Below are 25,726 nucleotides of genomic sequence, written 5' to 3' on the forward strand. Positions count from 1 at the left end.
TGTAATCCACAAAAAAAACCAGGAGATTCAGTGATGAGCAACCAGTGGAGCAAAGCAGGGTTGAGTTTGTCAGAATCCAATACAGTTACCCAGTAAAGCAGCTCAGTTTGCCACAGAGTTAGTGAAGAAGTTCCTAGTAGTGGCAAGAACGACAACAAACTAAATTATCATCTGGCATGTTGGCACAAGAGCTGGTCTGTGAGGACTGAGAGCTTGACCTCACGTGTAAGCTCTGTTTACCATGATAAACCAATGAATAGTGACACACCCCAGGGCTGTGGGGACTCGGTCCCGGGCCTCAAATCAAAGGGACACATCACGGGTACTGGCCGATGCCCTGTTCCATGAACCTGGAGGGTCGCTTAAAAAGTAGAATAATGGAAAAATGGAAGAAATAATAATAATAAAGTTTTTCGTGACGCCACTTGCGGTATGTGGCTAGGTGAGGAAAGCCGCCGCTGCAAAGTCTCTCGCTGCTGGGGCTGGTGGTATTGAGCAGCTTGGATGATAGAGCCCTCTGCAAGTAGAGCTAATCCCCAGGGGAGAATGATGGTGGTTGTAGTATGGTGACAGTTGGTGAAAGAGGTGCAGGAAGAATTCAGACAACACAGGGGCTGCGGCTTAACTTGTTCTTTACTCACTGGTTCCGTGGAGCTGCAACCTGGCTGGTGCTCGTCTCTACCAATCTGGGCCTCAGGTAATCCGGTATTCCTTTTGCCCCGGTGCCGGTGTTGTGACCTGGTGAGCTTTACTTCCATGCATCCTTCTGTAGTTGGTGGGTCTCCGTGGCCTTGAGCGTTTTGGGGTCACCTCTTGTTGTCACAATCCTGGCTCGTATGGCAGACAACTTGAACCTCTCTTGGGTTAGACCTCTGTCTCAGTTCCTGGGTTCCCTCTTTGTTGCTGTATCCCGGACACTAATGTTGGTGAGGAACCCTGATGATTACCTCACCGGGCAGATTTATTAGGTGAGCTTGAAGTGTCTTCCTGAACTAGGGCTCTGCACTCCGCCGGTGCTTGGTCCCGTGAGTACTCACAACGTACTCTCCCAGAGACCGTACGCCTTTAGTTCAACAGACCACTTCACACGTACTGACTGACTGTCTGACTTCCTTCCGACTCTGTGACTTTCTCACTCCCTGTCAAGATGTCCGTCTACTGTCGTCTGCACTCACTAGCCCCTCCCCGCTCCTGGGTTTCTGATTAGCAGATTGGATGGTCCCAACTATAGGTGGCCATCCATCAAAGCCATCTGTAGCCTGTTACCCCAGTCTGGGAAAAAGGCAGAATGGTGTGTGTTTGAATGGTATTTACCGGCATGGTCTTCCAGCAACTGTAGGTTAGCACTGCACCCATTACTGGATGCAATACACTGTGTCACCTAACGCCTCAGAGGCGCCACAATAGTAGAATAAAAAGAGCCATCCAAGGTAGGAGGAAGATCAAGGCTGGTGCTGTGACACATCTGGAATGCAAATAATAGTCACCTGATGAAAATTCGGAACATCCGCTATAGTTTTCCCGAAATGCTCCACCCTGGTGACCTGGCTTGCACGGTATAAGGACCACTCGACCCCTGTTTCAGAATTAGTCGTCTCAAGGCAGTTGGGCAAGTAGTCTATTTGTTTCTCATTTATCAGTAAATCCTCATTACTCGCTCGCCCAGTACTTATTTACTTCCTCTCTTGCTCCCTTGCTGGCACATAATTGCAATCAGGGCCCTTGTAATTAATATAGTCACATACACATAGCAACTGTTGCATCAGGGATTGCTTAGCCTGGCTCTGAAGAGTGCAGGTTTCTGTGCCCAGCTCCTAGGTAAGCAGTGCAGGCTCGCCCCTCCCTTGGGCACAGTTTATAGTCAGCCCTTTCTTTGCACATTGATCCGTAGCTCCAGAGGAGAGGGAGGAGAAGGGTCAATGATTACTTGATATAACCCGACGTTTCCAAAGATTCAGCTTTTATTTTGGAAGCTCAAGTAATAGAAGGATAAAGACTTGTGTTCCAATTCTTCAAATTTGCTCGAAGACTGGGATCTACTGAAAGACTTCATCATGCAAGCAAACAGTCATGTGTATGAATCGACCATGCCACAAAAGTGGACAGACGATGAGAGAATCTACTCAATCCCTAGTAGCCCAGACAGTATGGATCTGAGTCCTGATCGCTCCTTGAGCCAAGCATCAACCAACCTTTCTTCTCAACATAGTGTGTATGATGATGTGTATGGGGTTGAGAACGGTTCGCTAAACAAACCTAATTTGCAGTTGATCATTGAGAAGAATCCTCCGAACCACAGTTCATCTCTTTCTCCAAAGTCTACTACTCCGACATCTCCTTATAAATCACCATTTTCACCTACGAATGTCAAGTCTTCATCGTACCCAACATCTCCGACTTCTCCACGGGAGTATGTTGCACCTCATGGTCTGCACACACGGGTCCTGGATCCTGCCGGGCAAACGAACAACAACAATCGAAGTATGGATGAAGTGGACTACGATGAACCTGAGGCTGACATCTCTCTCTACGTCAAGGTAGATAATGAGTCTAATTTAGTAATAGACCCCCACTAGAAGAGTTTTGTTTTTTACGTATTGTTTAGTTTGGCCTAAAATATTTTGCCCTTTAAAGCATATTATGACCCTCCAGATTAACTGTTATATATGAGGTAACCATAATTTACCTAAGTGCCCTTTCTCATTGCAAGACCAAGGAATAACCGAGCTCCAGAGGATGGTCAACCATGGTTCCCATTTTAATGCAAATCCTACTGTTCTTCAATTTTGAGAACTATGATGGAAGTATCTTCCAAATTGTCGATAGAAGATGGAGAGTAGGACTCTACCCCTTTATTAGGTCAACATAAGTGTTTAGAACAAATGTCAACGGCTTAGAACAACCCCTGTATGAAATACTAAAATACTAAGTAATTTATTATTATTATTCTCAATTTTGAAAAATTGTGAGAATCAACCACTGGAACTTCTACAATGGAACCATATAAAATATCTCCTCACCATATAAAATAATGGGGTTCTGAACTGTCTGATACAGACAGGGTATGGCTGTATATCAGGAGGCTCATCAATTGGGGATTGTTGTCGATGTGAATTTTCTCAATTTCACCAATGTCTATTGACTATCATGGATATGATTTGAGTTTGTTGGGTCTACATGATACTTTGACATTCAGACTTAGGGGTACTTTGCACACTATGACATCGCAGGTGCGATGTCGGTGGGGTCAAATTGAAAGTGCCGCACATCCGGTGTCGCTGTTGACATCGGAGTATGTGAATCCTTTTTACTACGATTAACGAGTGCAAAAGTGTCGAAATCGTATGATCGGTGTAGCGTCGGTCATTTCCATAATTTCGAAAGGATCGATGTTACGATGTTGTTCCTCGTTCCTGCGGCAGCACACATCGCTGTGTGTGAAGCCGCAGGAGCGAGGAACATCTCCTTACCTGCATCCTGGCTGCAATGAGGAAGGAAGGAGGTGGGCGGGATGTTTACGTCCCGCTCATCTCCGCCCCCTGCTTCTATTGGCCGCCTGCCGTGTGACGTCGCTGTGACGCTGCACGACCCACCCCCTTAGGAAGGAGGCGGTTAGCCGGCCAGAGCGACGTCGCAGGGCAGGTAAGTGCATGTGAAGCTGCCGTAGCGATAGTGTTCGCTACGGCAGCTATGACAAGATATCGCAGCTGCGACGGGGCGGGGACTATCGCGCTCGGCATCGCAAGCATCGGCTTGCGATATCGTAGTGTGCAAAGTACCCCTTAGAGTCAATCCTCAATCTAAACTGTTCTATGTTTAAAGGAACAACTAGGTAAGTCATAGAGGTGGTCCACTTTAAATAAGTCGTTTGGTTTGCGAAGATGGAGTCTTGTTGCCTGAACCTTTGTGGTTCACTGTATCCCTCATGGAGCTCCAACACTCCCTATAGATCATAGCAAGACCGGTCTTCGACAACTTTCATTAAAAACTTAGTTCCACTGATAAAAGCATTACAAGAAGTAATTTTAGAACATATTTTATATATTTTTTTATTCCCAAATAAAAAAGGGGGTATGCTTATCAACTTTTCTAAATACTTTTGCAGCAGCTTCCAAAATGTCACGCTTATGTGCCACCCCCGTGGAAGCAGCCCAGCTGCTCGGATCCCAGTTCTCAGTGGCTGGAGGGTCTCCGTGTGTCGTGCGGCCTCTCAAATGAAGGGGGTATTTACAAGGGATGATAGAGTTCATGACGCCACCCGTGGTGCGCGGTAACCAGGGAGTATACCGCCGCTGTCGTTGGGGAGTACCCGGGGTGATGACGGGGGAAGCCAGGTGTTGCAACCCTCCACAGGTAGAGGGGAATGCCCCGGGACTCAATGTGGAAGGTAAGGCCGTGGGATGCAAGGATCACTCTCGTACTCACTCAGCCCATTAAGCAGACACCGACAACCGAGTAAACCAAGTCTGTGGACACCGCTGCCGCTGAGGGGAGCTAGTTCGGGTCCCGCCCCCAATGGTTCTGCCTGATGATCCGTGACCTGCCTCCTGGCACTAAGTTTACTTCTCTGGTGGTCCCCACTATGGCTAAATATGGGAACTTGGTCTCAGGGCTCACGCTTGGGATTTTATGGACCGTTTTGGGTGGAAAGTCCTATCCCCCTCGTTGTGCTAGTGCCCAGATTTTGGAGTGGTTAAGAACGAATCTTGAAGGCTCCGTTCTCCATGGGTAAATTATCAGGTTGCCTGAAGCTACTCCCCGACCCTGGACCCCGTCCACTGGTGTGTCTGGTGGGTGTGGTGCAGGGTGTATCTAGGATTTGATTTGCTGTTGGAGGCAACACCATTTGGTTAGGGACCCATAACCAAGAGGGAGGTGGATACTGCACGGTAGGGCAGATTGTGCAATACCCTGTGACGACCTGATAGTCCAGGGGCGCCACATTTACAGTGTCATCAGTCAGCAAAATTTTTCCATGACCATTTGGCTTTTTACAGGTCACGCTCATTCTACACCTGCCCCCAATTTTCCACCCTCCCACCCCCAATCATGTGTAGGGATGTCAGTCTCAGTTCCCGGAAACCTCTGCAGAACTCAAGAATTGCCAAGTTTTTCAGGAGTCTGGGAGTTCTATCCATTTTGGAGGAGTCTCCTGGATATTCTGGGTTGAAGTGGCAGGTGAAGTCTGTGATTTACTCACCCTGCCCAGGTCCAGTTCTGAGTCTCTGCCGCATTTCCCAGTATCTGTTATTGTCTGCATTGCTGATCTGATGTCCAAGGCTTTGCAGCCAATCAGTGACTTTAGCGGCTTATTACGTCAACTTGGTCGGGGTTGCTGTGCTCAGTTATTGGCTTCAGTGCTGTCGACATGACATCACCACTGTAGACAGTTACAGACGGCATAGATTTACCGCTGCTGTAGAGGAGATTGAGTCAAACAGAAATTATTTATTTAGGACAAGCTGCATCTGGGGACAGGGGTTTTCTTAAAGTGGAAAAAAAACTGCTCGAGCACTAGTGAGCCAATAGTAGGTTGTTGTTAATAGTCCTGCTTTGATGACATGATGACAACCACATGCCTATGGGTGTTGTCCCAGATCATAACCCAATTTGGGGTCATAAGAAAAACATTTTGGGATTTTTTTAGACTTCCTCTATTGATGTATATATCTGATTATGCTCTATACTAAAACTTAAAGGATTGTTTTCATAACCCCTATCAGGGTGCGTCAAGCTCATAGAAGGGGTCTTCCAGGTGCCTCATCTTTTGGATAGCAATTGCAAAGAGTCTCGCTTGCTCCGGAAGACCTGTCCTGTCCTACATTACACAACCTATTGATATGAATTGAATGGGTGTTGTGTAATGCTTTATTTCTACTGTAAGGGCGCTGCAGGGAAATTAAACACTTACTTCCAGGTTTCCCCACAGATGACAGTGAAACGCTATTTAGACTTTGTGATTAGAACAAGACGAGGCAATCCAAAGTGGAGAAACCCTTGAAGGTTTATTGCATTTTGGGGATCAATTTTGGACATTGTTCTCAATTGATTTTGTCACGTGCCACTTGAGGGGAACACTGAAGCAAGTTGGAAAGGTAGCTCCAAGGTGCAGTTAGCAAAAACCCACAAGAGGATGAAAGAGCACATGAAAGAATCGTCAGCTAGACAATGTCTAATGCCAGGATGTCTCGTCAGTACCAGGGAGAAAGCAAGCTGTTAACAGGTAGAAGCAAGGAGTCGGAGGCCAGGAAGTAACATCAAAGGCAGAAAGGCAAAACAAAGCCGAAGTCAGGGATAAAAACCAAGGTCAGTAGCCGGGAGATCAAAGTACGTACAGAGGAGGTGGAGACACGGGACAGGACTGGGAATCAGACAGACAGGACTAAGGAGAAACAGGACGGAATCGGGCTCAAGAAAACAGGAAAGACAAGCAGTACAGAGACAACACAGGTCAGGAAAAGGTAGCTGGGAGGTGGGATGGATCAAAGTCAGGCTTACTGGCAGCTGTCACGCTGTACAAAGGGCTAGTAAGACGTAGTACAGCATACTCCCCACTAGGTGGCAGCAGAGTAGTGAAGGAGAGTCAAAGTAACACTGTAACAGAAAGGCAGCTGAAGTACAGCAGAGTAACTTCAGCAAGCAGTTCACAGGCAAACCACCAAGGGGCAATAGAGTAGTCAAACAGTCAGGGTCAAGCCAGGAAAGTCAAGTCGCTGCAAAGGGAGGATCAAGATCAGGTTAGAAAACAGAATAGAAGTCGGATGCCAGAAATTCAGGTATGGAGAGGGAAACACAAAGGGAACAGGGAACAGAAGACAAGACTGGAAGGTGAGGAGACATAAATACGGGAAGGAGGATGAACTAGGATGGAAAAACAACTGACAGGAGTGGGAAGTCCAGGACTGGGACAGACTGACAAACAGGAGAGGGTACAGGTCAGGGCACGGTACCAAGGAGTCAGATCAAACAGGAAATCTCACCAGAGCCAGTCACAGGCTGCAGAGCAAAACTATAACCAGCACAGGAATGCAGCGACTAGATATAATGTCTCCTGAAACCAGAATGAGGCTGATGGGAGTTAACCCCTGACATGACCAGGCCGGGTCTGGGAAACTCTGGTAGCAGCACCAAGATATGATGGCACAAGCTCCGGAACAAGGCAGGATGGAACAAGCCCCTCCCATGAGGCCTAAAACCCTTGGGAGAGGATGCATACACCGGCTCAGCAGCGACAGAGCCATGCATAAACCATGACAGTTTTACTATAAGTTCTCGGTATAATGACCCAACCATGTAGTTTTATATTGCAAGGAATACACGTGATGGTGGAGCCTCTATGAGTTTGGCGTTAATGACATACGTGGGTGTGATAGGTAATAATTTTTCTCACGTCTCACGGCTCTCATAAATGAGACCCAATACATGACACTATATGACTATTTATGACTTTGTAAATGTCAGGAGGACAAAGGTCCGTGGTAGATTAGATCTCGGAATGCGCAGTATTGTAGTATTCCCGAGAAATGGCTTTGTTTCCTTTATTTACAGTAAAACTTTTGACTTTTTTTTAAGATCGGCCATCAATATCAGATTGGTGGTGATCCCCACCATTATTATGGGTGAAGATGCTGCGGCGCTGGGACTCTGTGTCCCCCATATTGTTTATCAGGCTTAGTGTCTTACAGCTGACGTCAGCCATGGTTTATTGGAGCCTTAAGAGGAATTATACCTGAAATATTAGGCACTTATCAAGTTAGGATGTAGCAATGTTCTGTAAATTCTTCATACAATTACCGTTTTTAGTAGAATATACATGAGTCCGCGGCAGGATCCGGAGTGGCGCACTGTTTATATACACCTGCCCCGTCCCTGATTATATCACATCACACTGTATTGCCAGGGATTGCGGATACAATGGCCAAGACTCGGCAATACTATAACTCAAACAAGTCAGAACATGCATCCGTCATCCCCTGCAGTGCCTTTACCTGCGCATTGTAGTCACTGCAAATACACCACAGTCTCACAGACAACTCCCCTGACATTACACAGGAATATTTGTTTTGGGAGTAAAGACGATTGCTGAGGTCATGGGTGGGACAGGATATATTGCCACAAGTGCTACATTATGCCTATACTATACCCTATTCCTTCCTTGTATAAGCTTTAGTCACAAAGAATTTATCACCTTTTACAGTGTGTGTATATAGAAATGACCTGCAGAAAACAGGTGACTCACTTTCCAAATACATTACATCATTTATCCTGTACTGATCCTAAGTTACATACTATATTACACTCCAGAGCTGCACTCACTATTCTGCTGGTGCAGTCACTGTGTACATACATTACATTACATTACTTATCCTGTACTGATCCTAAGTTATATACTATATTATACTCCAGAGCTGCACTCACTATTCTGCTGGTGCAGTCACTGTGTACATACATTACATTACTTATCCTGTACTGATCCTAAGTTACATACTATATTATACTCCAGAGCTGCACTCACTATTCTGCTGGTGCAGTCACTGTGTACATACATTACATTACTTATCCTGTACTGATCCTAAGTTACATACTATATTACACTCCAGAGCTGCACTCACTATTCTGCTGGTGCAGTCACTGTGTACATACATTACATTACTGATCCTGTACTGATCCTAAGTTACATACTATATTATACTCCAGAGCTGCACTCACTATTCTGCTGGTGCAGTCACTGTGTACATGCATTACATTACTGATCCTGTGTTTCATCCTGTATTATACTCCAGAGCTGCACTCACTATTCTGCTGGAGCAGTCACTGTGTACATACATTACATTACTTATCCTGTACTGATCCTAAGTTATATACTATATTATACTCTAGAGCTGCACTCACTATTCTGCTGGTGCAGTCACTGTATACATACATTACATTACTGATCCTGTACTGATCCTAAGTTACATACTATATTACACTCCAGAGCTGCACTCACTATTCTGCTGGTGCAGTCACTGTGTACATACATTACATTACATTACTTATCCTGTACTGATCCTAAGTTATATACTATATTATACTCCAGAGCTGCACTCACTATTCTGCTGGTGCAGTCACTGTGTACATACATTACATTACTTATCCTGTACTGATCCTAAGTTACATACTATATTATACTCCACAGCTGCACTCACTATTCTGCTGGTGCAGTCACTGTGTACATACATTACATTACATTACTTATCCTGTACTGATCCTAAGTTACATACTATATTATACTCCAGAGCTGCACTCACTATTCTGCTGGTGCAGTCACTGTGTACATACATTACATTACTTATCCTGTACTGATCCTGAGTTACATCCTGTATTATACTCCAGAGCTGCACTCACTATTCTGCTGGTGCAGTCACTGTGTACATACATTACATTACTTATCCTGTACTGATCCTAAGTTACATACTATATTACACTTCAGAGCTGCACTCACTATTCTGCTGGTGCAGTCACTGTGTACATACATTACATTACTTATCCTGTACTGATCCTAAGTTACATACTATATTATACTCCAGAGCTGCACTCACTATTCTGCTGGTACAGTCACTGTGTACATACATTACATTACTTATCCTGTACTGATCCTAAGTTACATACTATATTACACTCCAGAGCTGCACTCACTATTCTGCTGGTGCAGTCACTGTGTACATACATTACATTACTGATCCTGTACTGATCCTAAGTTACATACTATATTATACTCCAGAGCTGCACTCACTATTCTGCTGGTGCAGTCACTGTGTACATGCATTACATTACTGATCCTGTGTTTCATCCTGTATTATACTCCAGAGCTGCACTCACTATTCTGCTGGAGCAGTCACTGTGTCCATACATTACATTACTGATCCTGTGTTTCATCCTGTATTATACTCCAGAGCTGCACTCACTATTCTGCTGGAGCAGTCACTGTGTACATACATTACATTACTTATCCTGTACTGATCCTAAGTTACATACTATATTACACTCCAGAGCTGCACTCACTATTCTGCTGGTGCAGTCACTGTGTACATAGATTACATTACATTACTTATCCTGTACTGATCCTAAGTTACATACTATATTATACTCCAGAGCTGCACTCACTATTCTGCTGGTGCAGTCACTGTGTACATACATTACATTACTTATCCTGCACTGATCCTAAGTTACATACTATATTACACTCCAGAGCTGCACTCACTATTCTGCTGGTGCAGTCACTGTGTACATACATTACATTACTTATCCTGTACTGATCCTAAGTTACATACTATATTATACTCCAGAGCTGCACTCCCTATTCTGCTGGAGCAGTCACTGTGTACATACATTACATTACTTATCCTGTACTGATCCTGAGTTACATCCTGTATTATACCCCAGAGCTGCACTCTCTATTCTCCTGGTGGAGTCACTGTGTACATAGATTACATTACTTATCCTGTACTGATCCTTAGTTATCTCCTGTATTATACTCCAGAGCTGCACTCACTATGCTCCTAGTGCATTCACTGTGTACACATTACATTACTGATCATGTACTGATCCTGAGCTACAGCCTGTATTATACTCCATAGCTGCAATCACTATTCTGCTGGTGCGGTCACTGTGTACATACAGTACCGACCAAACGTTTGGACACACCTTCTCATTCAAAGAGTTTTCTTTATTTTCATGACTCTGAAAATTGTAGATTCACATTGAAGGCATCAAAACTATGAATTACCACATGCGGAATGAAATACTTAACAAAAAAGTGTGAAACAACTGAAAATATGTCTTATATTCTAAGTTCTTCAAAGTAGCCACCTTTTGCTGTGATTACTGCTTTGCACACTCTTGGCATTCTCTTGATGAGCTTCAAGAAGTAGTCACCGGAAATGGTTTTCACTTCACAAGTGTGCCCTGTCAGGTTTAATAAGTGGGATTTCCTGCCTTATAAATGGGGTTGGGACCATCAGTTGTGTTGTGCAGAAGTCTGGTGGATACACAGCTGATAGTCCTACTGAATAGACTGTTAGAATCTGTATTATGGCAAGAAAAAAAGCAGCTAAGAAAAGAAAAATGAGTGGCCATCATTATTTTAAGAAATGAAGGTCAGTCAGTCCGAAAAATTGGGAAAACTTTGAAAGTGTCCCCAAGCGCAGTGGCAAAAACCATCAAACGCTACAAAGAAACTGGCTCACATGAGGCCTGTCCCAGGAAAGATAGACCAAGAGTCACCTCTGCTGCGGAGGATAAGTTTATCCGAGTCACCAGCCTCAGAAAACGCAGGTTAACAGCAGCTCAGATTAGAGACCAGGTCAATGCCACACAGAGTTCTAGCAGCAGACACATCTCTAGAACAACTGTTAAGAGGAGACTTTGTGCAGCAGGCCTTCATGGTAAAATAGCTGCTAGGAAACCACTGCTAAGGACAGGCAACAAGCAGAAGAGACTTGTTTTGGCCAAAGGACACAAGGAATGGACATTAGACCAGTGGAAATCTGTGCTTTGCTCTGGTGAGTCCAAATTTGAGATCTTTGGATCCAACCACCGTGTCTTTGTAGAAAAGGTGAACGGATGGACTCTACATGGCTGGTTCCCACTGTGAAGCATGGAGGAGGAGGTGTGATGGCGTGGGGGTGCTTTGCTGGTGACACTGTTGGGGATTTATTCAAAATTGAAGGCATACTGAACCAGCATGGCTACCACAGCATCTTGCAGCGGCGTGCTATTCCATCCGGTTTGCATTTAGTTGGACCATCATTTAATTTTCAACTGGACAATGACCCCAAACACACCTCCAGGCTGTGTAAGGGCTATTTGACTAAGAAGGAGAGTGATGGGGTGCTACGCCAGATGACATGGCCTCCACAATCACCAGACCTGAACCCAATCGAGATGGTTTGGGGTGAGCTGGACCGCAGACTGAAGGCAAAAGGGCCAACAAGTGCTAAGCATCTCTGGGAACTCCTTCAAGACTGTTGGAAAACCATTTCCGGTGACTACCTCTTGAAGCTCATCAAGAGAATCCCAAGAGTGTGCAAAGCAAAAGGTGGCTACTGTGAAGAACCTAGAATATAAGACATATTTTCAGTTGTTTCACACTTTTCTGTTAACTATTTCATTCCACATGTGTTAATTCATAGTGTTGATGCCTTCAATGTGAATCTACAATTTTCAGAGTCATGAAAATAAAGGAAACTCTTTGAATGAGAAGGTGTGTCCAAACTTTTGGTCTGTACTGTACATTACATTACTTATTTTGTACTGATCCTGAGTTACATTGTGTATTATACTCCAGAGCTGCACTCACTATTCTGCTGGTGCAGTCACTGTGTACAATTGCATACATTATTTATCCTGTACTGATCCCGAGTTACATCCTGTATTATACTCCAGAGCTGCACTCACTATTCTGCTGGTGCAGTCACTGTGTACATACATTATTTATCCTGTACTGATCCTGAGTTACATCCTGTATTATACTCCAGAGCTGCAGTCACTATTCTGCTGGTGCAGTCACTGTGTACATACATTACATTACTTATCCTGTACTGATCCTGAGTTACATCCTGTTTTATACTCCAGAGCTGCACTCACTATTCTGCTGGTGCAGTCACTGTGTACATACATTACATTACTTATCCTGTACTGATCCTGAGTTACATCCTGTTTTATACTCCAGAGCTGCACTCACTATTCTGCTGGTGCAGTCACTGTGTACATACATTATTTATCCTGTACTGATCCTGAGTTACATCCTGTATTATTATACTCCAGAGCTGCATACGTTATATCACTGATCTTGGGTTGATTCCGAGTTACAGTAGCCTTTAATAATTTAGAACTTAACATTTCTGGAAAATGTAGAAGGTTTTTTTGTTTTTGTTTTATTTTTTTAAAAAGAAAAAAGGATAAACAATAATAAAAAGCTTTAAAAGACAGCCAGGCATCTTCCAGGTGTCTTTTGTGGTTTCTCACTGATTTGTATTGTAAATTATAGAGCACCTTCAGATCCGTTTTTACATAGAAGTGCATATGTTTGCTCTTTTGAGCATTGTCTGGAAGAGCCCTTGTGTGCACATAGCCTGAACGATTTTTTTTTATACATATATATATTTTAGTATTTTTTTAAAATTTTGATCTTTGTAAAATATAAATTTGCTTTGTGTCGCCATTTTCTGAGTCCCATACATTTTTTATTTTTCTATCGATGGAGCAGTGTATGAGGACTTTTTTTTTTTTGCACTGAGCTGCAGTTTTTTTTATTGGATAGCATAGGAAATTTTGATCGCATTTATTGCACTTTTTGTTAGAAGTCAAGTTTTCAAAAAAAAAATGCAAGTCTGGTGATTACATTTATTTTATTTTTTTCAGTGTTTAACATATTTATATTGTGATAGATTGAATTTTTATGGACACGACGATATTAAGAGATGTTTATTTTTTATATTTCTTTATTTTTTAATAGGGAAAAGGATGGTGATTCAGACATTTTTATTGTTTGTTAATTTTTGATATAGTATTGCATTATATAGTACAATTACTGACCTCCTGTGAAGGCCAGCCACTAGCAGGACTTCATATGAGTACTGACTGAGTTGGAGGTGACAGGGGACTTTCATTGTCTTGGCTCCCCACAATCTCATGCCATCCCATCAGCTCCCATGGAAGCCACCTTTAATTCCGATTTACTATTTGGTCCCAGGAGATGCAAATGACAGCTCTGGAAGATTATACATACTGTATATGTCACGAGCGGGGAGGACGCCGCCGCTGCTGCGCGCTCGCTAACGCTCGGGTCCGGCGCGGGTGCGACTGCTGCTGCTCGGTGGCTCGAGCGGTTTGCCGGATCCGGGGACTCGAGCGGCGCTCCTCGCCCGTGAGTGAAAGGAGTGGTTGGTTTGGGGGATTTAGTCCGTGACGCCACCCATGGGTCGTGGTGAAGATGGGCACCACCGCTGCTGGTGACGGGGATCCCGAGATCGATGGTAGGGAGCAGCTGGGATGTTGTTTTCCCCCTCCGTGGGTAGGGGTCGGTGGTCCCGGGGCCCGGTGTTGATACGTGGAGGCTGGATGGCTAGGGTGCAGGGTTACAGGGGCAGCGCGGCGCGGTGCCGGATGGCACTGGTGTACTCACTCAGGCAGTCAATGACAGAGTCTCTGGTAAACCAAACGGCTGGATGGACGGGTCCCGCAGCCGGCTGCAGTGTCTCTCCCCGGACAGGTGATGGCGGCTGTCTTTCCCTGCACCTTGATGTACTCAGTTGACTACTATGGATCCCCAACGGTAGTCCGCTCCCCGGTGGATGGATGCCGGAGGAGCCCGTTTGCCCACAGGCGCTGGCCCTTGGGTCTCTAGCCTTAGGTGGTAGCTGTATACCCTCACGGTGTGGGCGGTTGCCTTCTATCGGGTCTTTGGTTGTTAGGAAACCCCTGGGGTTCCAGTCACATTCGGATTTGCCTATTGTCGGCGGCTCCAAGCCTGGTCGGGGTCCGATGGCCCTGCCTGTGTGTGCTGGCTTCACTTTGCTCCCCGGTCGGTACCGGCAGGCCAACGCCCGACCCCGGTCCTACGGTTCCGCGTTGCTTCACCACTCCTGCAGACGGCCACCACCGTCTGCCAACCTTGCTGTCAGTGCCTGGGCCACAAACCCAGACACTCAGTGCTTGCTCCTCACTCCTCAAACTCCAACACTCAACTTCTCAACTGTTCTGACACGTTTCCCGCCTCCAGGCCTGTGAACTCCTCGGTGGGTGGGGTCAACCGCTTGGCTCCACCCCACCTTGTGTGGACATCAGACACTGGAGGGAGGCAACAAGGGTTTTTGTTTGGCTGGTGTCCCTGTCTAATGGGGGTGGGGGTGTTTGTGTGTTATCTGTGACGACCTGGCAAGTCCAGGGCGCCACATATACATACAACTTTCTTTGAACATTCAGGAGGTTCCAAAAAGGGAAAGCGCCCAAACTCTTCAAAGAGTTGTCAATCATCCCAACAATAACCACCCATATGGCAGCATTCTCTGAATGTTTTCTTTGCCTGGTGCCTGAGTTATGAAACACAGTCCAAGTGAGCCTTCACGGCCATGTCTGGAGCTGTAGAGACGAGATTCTGGCAGTCTGCCTGCTAACTTCTCTGATGTGTAGTTCATAGGCAGGCTAGCAAGAGATAATCTCTGCTGGGCTGCATGTTAGTCTCCTTTGATCACATGCTGTGAGGGAGCCAGTCACATTCACTCTCCTCCTATATATGCTGGTTGGACTCTTTCTGTAATGCCAGCTATAGCTGTCTATGCTGGTCCGGTGAGTTATTGTGATCCAGACTTATTAGTGGTTGCAGTACTTTATTGCTGTGAGCAGTTGTGGTGTTAACACATGTTGTCCTTTTGTTGCTGCCTTCCTTCTCTTAATTTTCTCCTTTTTTACTGTTTGTTCACTTTAAGTTTGCAGTGTTTACAGGCTCTACAAAGAACGCAGTCAGTGTTCAAAACGCATTACTGATTCCTGGACTCCCTGGCTCCACATATTATGGTGTTATGTATTGGAAAAATTCATGATTTTAATAAAATAAAGTTTCAAAGAAGTGTTTTACCATATTCCCATTCCCCGTAGACTGTGAGCCCTCGCGGGCAGGGTCCTCTCCTCCTATACCAGTCTGTTTTGTACTGTTAATGATTGTTGTCCGTATACCCTCTTTCACTTGTAAAGCGCCATGGAATAAATGGCGCTATAATAATAAATAATAATAATAATAATGTTTCCTTTGATAGGTAGCGACTAAATGCATTTGACTCTGGGCCACTGTTATGTTAATAAAGTTGTTGAATGCGCCAACACTAGGACAAAAGACATGAAAATTACACCATTATACCTTCACTTTGAAGGTAAGTGGTCACGATAGACACATCGCCATAGCGATCATGAACTTGTAAGGGCAGAGAACACCGGCAAAATTAGTGGACATCAAGGCTCCATCATTAAACTGGGATCAGTATGCCCGGTTTCCATAGTAACCAATTAACTTATATAAAAAAAGCCGAACCCCTTCAAATGAGTCTTTTCTTTTTCTGCTTAATTCATAGAGATGGAGATGAATAATGTGTAACACAAGGTTGTTTCTTCCCCCCCCCCCCCGAATGGAAAAAACAGTGCTAGAATAGGATGCGCCAAATATATTTACACTCATAATGAATTTAGCGCATTTTTGTGGCACAAGAGATGGTGATTTTGTTGGGTGGTCTTAACCACACCCCTTTAGGAAGAAGCCCCGCCTACTTTCCCCCCATAATTGTTAAACCTGGTTATTAAAAAAACAAAACAAAAGTCGTGAATTTTGCAAGCTATGGAAAACAGTTTCTGTACGACATGATTATTGAGTATTGCCTTGAGGCTTGTATATCATTGCGTCCCCCAATAACTACTGTGGACGAAATAGTCACAACTGTGTGAATAAGCCACACTATACTTTTGCCCATTTCTCAATATTGTGCCCACGTCCATGCGTCATCTTGTAAATGATGCAATCTGTCACGCTCCCCGGGTCCCCTGTGCTGCCCCCCGGCTCACCTGTCACGCTCCCCGCTCTCCAGCACCCCTTGCCAGCGCGTCCCCAGCGTCCTGGTCCCCGCACCCGGCGTCCGTCGGCTTCACAGCCCCATCCTGGCCCTGCTGCTTCCTCCTCGCAGCTTCCTGCTCTGGCTTCTGGCACTCGGGCAGCGCGCATGCGCATTAGGGCGCGCGCGCGGTCATTGACCCTTTCTTAAAGGGCCAGCGTCCATTAACAGGAAATGATGCAAAACAGGTACAGGGTATAAAGGGGGTTTATGTCCAAGGGGGCGGGGCCTGATCTTCGTGTTTCTTAAGCTAGGAGTCAGGTCTCCTGGTGTATATGTGTATATACTCACCTATCTCTCTTGTAGAGCCGTGCCTGCCTCGCCATCCGGTCCAGACCGAATCCCGAACCCCGAACGCAGTCCATCTGCCATCCTGACAGTCCGTACCATCTCGGATCCCTGCGGTGACCTGTCATCTCGCTCCAAAGGTTCCGGAGCCCGCCTGACATCTTCTCGGCTTCCGAACCTGAGCTGCGTCACCCGGACTACCACCAGTGACTCCGTGGTCCCAGGGACTTCTCCGTTATACTCCTGTGCACAGACTGTTCTGCTGCCTATAGTGCTCCAGCTACCGGACCCCTTACCACCATCTAGGAGTTCGGCCCAGTGGATCCACCTCCTGGGTCTGCCCGTCCACCTGGCCCTGACAGTAAGATCAGGCCATGGATCCCGCTGCAGCACTAGCAGCCGTACAGGAGGAACTCCAACGCCAGCGAGAGACTCAGACCCGCATGCTGCAATTTATGTCTTCTGTGGACGCCCGCCTACACGCTACAAGCGGCAGTCACGACTTCAGCATCCCGGGCCTCCACTAGTCAAGCCATGGCTCCAGCTCCCGTGGCGACTTCGTCAGATACTTCCGGACTCCGGACTTCGTTTGGCCTCACCACCCCGGTACGCCGGAGACCCCAAGACCTGCAGGGGATTCTTAAACCAATGCTCCCTCCATTTCACGCAGCTGCCGCATTTGTTTGCCTCTGATCAAGCCAAGGTTGCCTTCATCATGTCCCATCTAGAGGGTGAGGCACTGGCGTGGATGAACCCCTTGTGGGAGAAGGGGGATCCTGTGACCACGAACATCCAGGACTTCCTGCAGGCATTCCGTGGCACCTTTGATGAGCCCGGACGCGCCTCCGCGTCTGCTTCGTCTCTTCTCCGGTTGCGTCAGGGGACTCTGACGGTGGGCCAATACGCAATCCGGTTTCGCACCTTGGCTTCGGAACTCGGGTGGAACAACGAGGCCTTAACCGCCGCCTTCTGGGAAGGACTCTCGGGGCGAATTAAAGATGAGCTGGCGGGTCGTGACGTACCGACCACCCTGGATGCCCTGATTACCCTAGCGACTCGAGTGGACATCCGCTTTCAGGAGCGATCCAAGGAAGTGTCCCGTGAGAGACGTCCGGTACGGCATTCCTCTCCTCCGCAGAAGCCCTCCGTACTTCAGTCATCAACAGCTGGGGTCCCCGTCCACGAGCCCATGCAGATTGACAGAGTGCGGCAGTCTGAACAACGTAGAGCTGAGCGGCTCGCCAAGGGCCTCTGCTTTTACTGCGGAGAGGACACACACCTGCTACGCTCCTGTCCTGAGAGGCCGGGAAACTCCAAAGCCTAGGGTTGGTAGGAGAGGCCACCCTAGGTGCTGGGACTCTCTCAGACCCGGTTACATGGACTGTGCAAGTGACAACGGGAGAGACGCGGTTCACGGCTGAGGCATACCTCGATTCCGGGGCAGCAGGCAATTTCATCCAGCAGGCCACGGTGGACAAGTACCAGGTGCCTGTTACTCCACTTGACAAGCCCCTCGTGATTGCCTCTGTGGATGGGAGACCCCTCTCTGACACCATCTCCTGGATCACCAAGCCGGTGGAACTGCGTATCGGTGCCCTGCACACCGAGAACATCGCTCTCTACGTCCTCCCACACATGTCCCATCAAATCCTGCTGGGACTTCCCTGGTTGCGGACACACGAACCATCAGTCAGCTGGGGCACTGGCGAAATCACCCGATGGGGCTCTTCGTGCCATGAGAAGTGCCTGAAGACCATACAACCCATCCGACGACCTCCGGTTCCAGAGAACCTACCGGGGCTGCCCTCGGCCTATTGGTCCTTTGCAGACGTCTTTGATAAAAAGGAATCCGAGGTACTTCCGCCACATCGTCCCTACGATTGTGCCATCGACCTGCTCCCTGGAACTACACCACCTCGAGGACGGATATATCCATTGTCTCCAGCCGAAACAAGGGCCATGTCTACTTTCATCACAGAGAGCCTGGCAAGGGGATTCATCCGGAGATCCTCCTCTCCTGCTGGAGCAGGTTTCTTCTTTGTCAAGAAGAAAGAGGGCGACTTACGCCCATGCATAGACTACCGGGGTTTGAATCAAATCACCGTAAAAAACAAGTACCCTCTGCCGCTCATCCCTGAATTGTTTGACCGGCTTAGAGGAGCTCGTGTGTTCACCAAGCTGGATCTTCGGGGTGCTTACAATCTGGTCCGCATCCGCTCTGGGGACGAATGGAAGACCGCGTTCAACACTCGCGATGGGCACTATGAATACTGCGTGATGCCCTTCGGCCTGTGTAACGCCCCAGCCGTCTTTCAAGAACTGGTGAACGACGTCTTCCGGGACCTTCTTTACGTCTGTGTGGTAGTATATCTGGATGACATCCTTGTCTTCTCTCCGGACCTCCAGACCCACAGAGAGAACGTGCAGCTGGTTCTACAAAGACTGAGAGAGAATCGTCTGTACGCGAAGTATGAGAAGTGTGTCTTTGAGCAGTCTTCTCTCCCCTTCCTGGGGTACATCATCTCTGATACCGGACTGCAGATGGATCCAAAGAAGGTCTCATCCATTCTCAACTGGCCTCCTCCTTCTGGACTGAAGGCAATCCAACGTTTCCTGGGATTCGCCAACTACTACCGCCAGTTCATCCCTCACTTCTCGGCTCTGACTGCTCCTCTCTCCGCTTTGACCAAGAAAGAGGCTAATCCAAAGGACTGGTCACCTGCGGCCGACGCCGCGTTTGGCTCGCTGAAGCGGGCATTTGCCTCCTCTCCTGTACTTCACCGTCCGGAGTTAAACCGCCAGTTCACCTTGGAGGTGGATGCCTCCTCCTCAGGAGCCGGAGCAGTGCTCATGCAGAAATCCTCCTCCGGGAAGATGGTGACTTGCGGATTCTTCTCCAAGAGCTTCTCAGCGCCTGAACGCAACTACACCATCGGTGACCGAGAGCTCTTGGCAGTCAAACTGGCTCTGGAGGAATGGCGCTACCTTCTGGAAGGAGCAGTGTACCCCGTTATCATTTACACGGACCACAAGAACCTGGAATACCTGCGGTCTGCTCAGCGACTGAACCCACGGCAAGCCAGGTGGTCCTTATTCTTTGCCAGGTTTGATTTCCAGCTCCATTTCCGACCCGCGGACAAGAATGTACGCGCTGATGCCTTGTCCAGGTCTTTCATGCCCATAGAGCAGGAGGAGGAGACTACCCAACCCATCATCTGTCCTAGCAAAATCATTCCGGTGGCCCCTGTCACCCTGGCCCAGATACCGCCCGGGAAGACCTATGTCTCTGAGACAGACAGGCAAAAAGTGTTACACTGGGGTCATGCCTCGAAAACAGCCGGTCATGCTGGTCAGAAGAGAACATGGGGTGCGATTGTACGCCATTACTGGTGGCCATCCCTTCGCACGGACGTCGCTGCTTTTGTCTCTGCCTGCTCCTCTTGTGCCAGGAACAAGACGCCCAAACACCTGCCATATGGCCGTCTTCTGCCTCTGCCGATACCTTCAGTTCCGTGGCAACACATAGCGATGGACTTTATTACAGACTTGCCATTGTCCTCCGGACACAGAGTCATATGGGTCGTGGTGGATCGATTCTCTAAAATGGCCCATTTCGTCCCTATGGCTGGATTGCCCTCTGCTCAGGAACTCGCGGACGCCTACATACATCACATCTTCCGCTTGCATGGCTTTCCATCTCACATCGTATCCGATAGAGGAACTCAGTTCACCTCCCGCTTCTGGAGGGCTCTCTGCAACCATCTGGGAGTGACTCTGGACTTTTCATCTGCATACCATCCTCAGTCTAATGGCCAAGTGGAGAGGGTCAACCAAATATTGACCTCTTTCTTACGACACTACGTCAACGCCCATCACGACGACTGGTTCACGCTTCTTCCTTGGGCTGAATTCTCCCATAACCACCACATCAGTGAGTCGTCCTCCAGCTCTCCCTTCCATGTCGTTTACGGACTTCAGCCCTCCGTCCCATTGCCTGTATCCCCTTCTTCGGATGTCCCTGCTGCTGATACTGTAGCCCGTGACTTTGCAACCATTTGGGACTCTGTCAAGGCGTCCCTTGGGCGTGCTTCCCTGCGGATGAAAAGACACGCAGACAAGAGACGTCTGGACCCTCCGTGTTTCTCTCCTGGTGATCTAGTCTGGCTTGCATCCAAGTACGTCCGATTGAAGATACCATCCTACAAGCTGGGTCCTCGCTACATCGGGCCGTTTAAAGTCCTCAACAAGATCAATGAGGTCTCCTACAAGCTACAGCTCCCGGCCACGATGAGGATACCCAACTCATTCCACGTCTCCCTGCTCAAGCCGGTTGTCCTGGGTCCCTTCTCCGCTGCTGCCAGTTCGGCTCCTCCACCTATTGCCGATGACGACATCTATGCGGTAAGGGATATCGTGGCCATGAAGACCGTACGGGGTCGACAGTTCTTCCTGGTGGACTGGGCAGGGTATGGTCCTGAGGATAGGTCCTGGGAGCCCCGGGAGAATGTGGGTACTCCGCTGATCCGTGCCTTCCTGTCCCGGTTGCGGGGAGGGGGGCGTGGGGGGGGGTACTGTCACGCTCCCCGGGTCCCCTGTGCTGCCCCCCGGCTCACCTGTCACGCTCCCCGCTCTCCAGCACCCCTTGCCAGCGCGTCCCCAGCGTCCTGGTCCCCGCACCCGGCGTCCGTCGGCTTCACAGCCCCATCCTGGCCCTGCTGCTTCCTCCTCGCAGCTTCCTGCTCTGGCTTCTGGCACTCGGGCAGCGCGCATGCGCATTAGGGCGCGCGCGCGGTCATTGACCCTTTCTTAAAGGGCCAGCGTCCATTAACAGGAAATGATGCAAAACAGGTACAGGGTATAAAGGGGGTTTATGTCCAAGGGGGCGGGGCCTGATCTTCGTGTTTCTTAAGCTAGGAGTCAGGTCTCCTGGTGTATATGTGTATATACTCACCTATCTCTCTTGTAGAGCCGTGCCTGCCTCGCCATCCGGTCCAGACCGAATCCCGAACCCCGAACGCAGTCCATCTGCCATCCTGACAGTCCGTACCATCTCGGATCCCTGCGGTGACCTGTCATCTCGCTCCAAAGGTTCCGGACCCCGCCTGACATCTTCTCGGCTTCCGAACCTGAGCTGCGTCACCCGGACTACCACCAGTGACTCCGTGGTCCCAGGGACTTCTCCGTTATACTCCTGTGCACGGACTGTTCTGCTGCCTATAGTGCTCCAGCTACCGGACCCCTTACCACCATCTAGGAGTTCGGCCCAGTGGATCCACCTCCTGGGTCTGCCCGTCCACCTGGCCCTGACACAATCTAACGAGTTTTGTGCCTTGTATATATTTATTCTGTCAACGTCTTGATGTGCAGAAAGGGATCTTAGCTTCAGTTATGAAAATGAGAACATTTCATTTTCCTTTGGCCTATTTTTGAAGGATGCCATGGTAGCAGAGCTATTGGAGGTGTCGAGGTAGGAGAGCTATAGGAGGTGTCGAGATAGCCATAGCTAGGAGGTGTCAAGGTAGCAGGGCTATAGGAGGTGTCAAGGTAGCAGAGCTATAGAAAGTGCTGAGATAGCCATACCTAGGAGGTGTCAAGGTAGCATAGCTATAGGTGTCGAGGTAGCAGAGCTATAGGAGGTGTCGAGGTAACAGAGCTATTGAAAGTGTTGAGTTAGCGATAGCTTTAGGAGGTGTCGAGATAGGAAAGCTGTAAGAGATGTCAAGGTAGCAGAGCTATAGGAAGTGCTGAGATAGTCATAGTAAGTAGGTGTCAAGGTAGCAGCTATACATGTCGAGGTAGCAGAGCTATAGGAAGTGCCGAAATACCCACAGCTATAGGTGTCGAGGTAGCAGAGCTATATGAGGAGTCGAGGTAGGAGAGCTATAGGAGGTGTCAAGGTAGTAGAGCTATAGGAAGTGCTGAGATAACCATAGCTATAGGTGGTGTTGAGGTAGCAGAGCTATACGAAGTGCCAAGTCCCAAGACATGGGACTTGCCCAGGTAGCAGAACTATGGAAGGTGCTGAGAAAGCAGTGTTATAGGATTGCCGAGGTAGCAGAAATAATGCAAGACTAGAAAGACAGAAAGCACAAATGGGGTCTTATTGCATGCAAAATGGTAAAGCAAAGGGGAAATGCTCTCACCTGGTGTGGTTGTGAGAGGCACAACTCCTGTAGAAGCATCAATAAAATGGCTGCTGAGGTTCCTTAGTGTAGGAAATCAAATACTAGGAGACAATTGATGTTATCTGCACTGCTGATGGCTCAATGAAGTTCAACGTATCATAAATGATGGACGTGCGTTTTATTATAAGTCAACGCATTTCAAACCCCGACGTTTTTCATCAGGTAGCAGAGCTATGGGAGGTGGCGAGGTAACAGAACTATAGCAGGGGCCAAGGTAACAGAGCTTTAGGAAGTGCTGAGGTAGCAAAGATGTAGGAGGTGCTGAAGTAACATATAGGAGGTGCTGAGGTAGCAGAGCTATAGCAGGGGCCGAGATAGTAGCGCTATAGGGGATGCCGAGGTAGCAGAGCTATAGGAGGTGCTAAGATAGCAGTTGTAACAGGGCCCTTCTACTGGGGCACTCATGGGATCTATATATATAATTGCCTTATTCTGTCTGTCTGTCTGTCTGTCTGTCTGTCTGTCTGTCTGTCTGTCTGTCATGCTCCAAAATTGTGTCCTTACGGTGACACAAAGCTGATTGGCCGCTGGGCTCGCCATGGCCCCGCCCCCACACACGGATTGGCCTCTAGCCCCGGCTCTCTGCAGGCCCCGCCCCCCTCACGCAATGCACGCTCGCTCTGGCCCAACTGACACGGAGCTCCGACTCCCAGGTGAGTACACACACACACATCAGATCACACTCACTCTCACACACACCTCACACATCACATCCACACACTCACAACATCCTGGGATATCGCTTGCTTCTACACCGGCTCCGTCACGATCCCAGCAGCGCCAGACATAACCTTGCGATGCTGGGATCTTGACGGAGGCCGTGAACGCTGGTAACCATTGTATACATCGGGTAACTAAGGTCCCTTAGTTACCCGATGTGTATCATAGTTACCAGTGTACACCGGCTCCCGGTACACATGTGAAGGGAGCCGGCATTATACTCCTCTCCCCCCAGGACTAGTCCTCCCATTACAGTCCTCCTATTATACTCCTTGTGAGGCAAATCCCGGGATATGAAGATGAATTATGACTCCAGTCATAATCCCTCATCACTCCCTGGCAGTGCCCCCTCCCTTCTTGTTCTCAGTGTTCCACTTACACCTCCATGGCCATGTCCTGTGATATGGAGATGAGGTGGTGTGGGAACAATGGACACAGGATGACTCCCTGCCGTCACCCTGTAACAAGAGTTGTATCTCATTAGCAAGGCTATGGAAATAGCCAGACAGAACGACTCCAGTAAAAAATGGTTCATATCTCGCAAGCCATATTTCCGATAAATATGGCAACCATAAAAATGGTGTCTCCGCATGCGGACGATGCCGGCACACCCTTTTTATGGGAGCAGGACATTGGGAAATGCCCCAGGCGTGATATCAGCCAATGGGGAACTGGCAGACAGGTCATGAGTCCCCTCGTTCTGTAGCTAAATTCATAACTGTCACAATGAGAGCATTGGCGTCCGCCTACGACGCTCCCAGGCAAAGTTATGGCCCATATTCCATGTTGTGGATTGTCCATAACTCAAGCCAGGGGTGGAGCAGTGCTCCCTCTGAGGTCACTAAGGTAGGAGGGGACCTGGAGTTGCCCAGGTTGATAACCCTACTTCGGCCATTTTCCAGTGTTCTTTTCGCTGGGGGCACGTGTAGGAAACATCTGTGGGAAGGATCCTAGAAACCTGGGTACAGCGCCCCCCTGTGGCCAGACGCAACAAGGTAACTGCTGGAACTGTGTATGCCTGTTTGTAACCCATGCTTTGATTGTAACTGTACTCTGACATATGTATATTCTGTAGATTCCCTATTGTATATATTGTAGTTTCTAGTGTGCTTTAGGCTGATTAAATTATATAATTAATCTTGGGCTGTTCTGTTATCTCGATCTTGAATCCCACGTCTGTGTGTTCGGCTAATAGTTACCGTAAATCGGTTGGTGGCAGCGAATTGTGCCAAGGATTATTGTGGGGAGGCCAGTGAGATTCGGGGAGATTTTATATATTCCGCCCGCGGAGGTCGGGGGAATATATACCTTACTCTCACCGGGGACCCTTCAATAATCGGCATAAGTAGTATAGCGGCCTCCTTGCTTATGGTCGGGCAATTCCATAATTGGCCTGACTATAAGAGGGGCGCTAGAGAGCGCGTCACGTGCTCTGTCTGTCGGTCGGGAGGTATAAAGGAGGGGTGACCCCCACTTGTTACCCCCCGATTGTGACGTACTGGTAGCCAGCGCGGGGGGATTTCTGAGTGACCCCCCCCGGTGGTTTGTGACATATTGGTGGCATAGCGGTGGGATCGAGATAATAGTGTGTGTGAGTGTGAGACCCATACTCCCAGACACTAAAGACTGCCTGCAGCAGCTGTGGCTGCTGGGGTCTTCAGACTAGCTCAACACTAGAGTGTCAGAGTGCAGATACTGTAAGGTGTGTGGAGGCATCAGGTGTCAGTTCTGTGTCAGTGACCAAAAGTCTGCAAGAATGGCTGATGGCACCAGGAGCAGAGCTATGCAACTGGCCAATGCTAAGGCAGGAGCCGAAGAGAGGGAGGACGGTGCTGTGGACAGCAATGAGGAGGTTGCCCACGAGTCCTCCAGGAGCTCGACGCCAGAAAACCG

The 25,726-nt window shown here is 48.2% G+C and overlaps 1 protein-coding gene across 1 annotated transcript in view; it reads left to right on the top strand.

Moving 5' to 3' along the window:
- The first annotated feature begins 1,869 nt into the window (after positions 1-1,869).
- The window catches only part of CLIC5 (chloride intracellular channel 5), a 238,346-nt gene continuing 214,489 nt past the window's right edge, over positions 1,870-25,726 (top strand). The window contains exon 1 of the mRNA XM_075341180.1: positions 1,870-2,537. Within this exon, the coding sequence (XP_075197295.1) occupies positions 2,055-2,537 (483 nt within the window). The 5' untranslated portion in view covers positions 1,870-2,054. The remainder of the gene's footprint in view (positions 2,538-25,726) is intronic.

This window comes from Anomaloglossus baeobatrachus, chromosome 3 (assembly GCF_048569485.1).
Source record: "Anomaloglossus baeobatrachus isolate aAnoBae1 chromosome 3, aAnoBae1.hap1, whole genome shotgun sequence".
Classification (NCBI taxonomy): Eukaryota; Metazoa; Chordata; class Amphibia; order Anura; family Aromobatidae; genus Anomaloglossus; species Anomaloglossus baeobatrachus.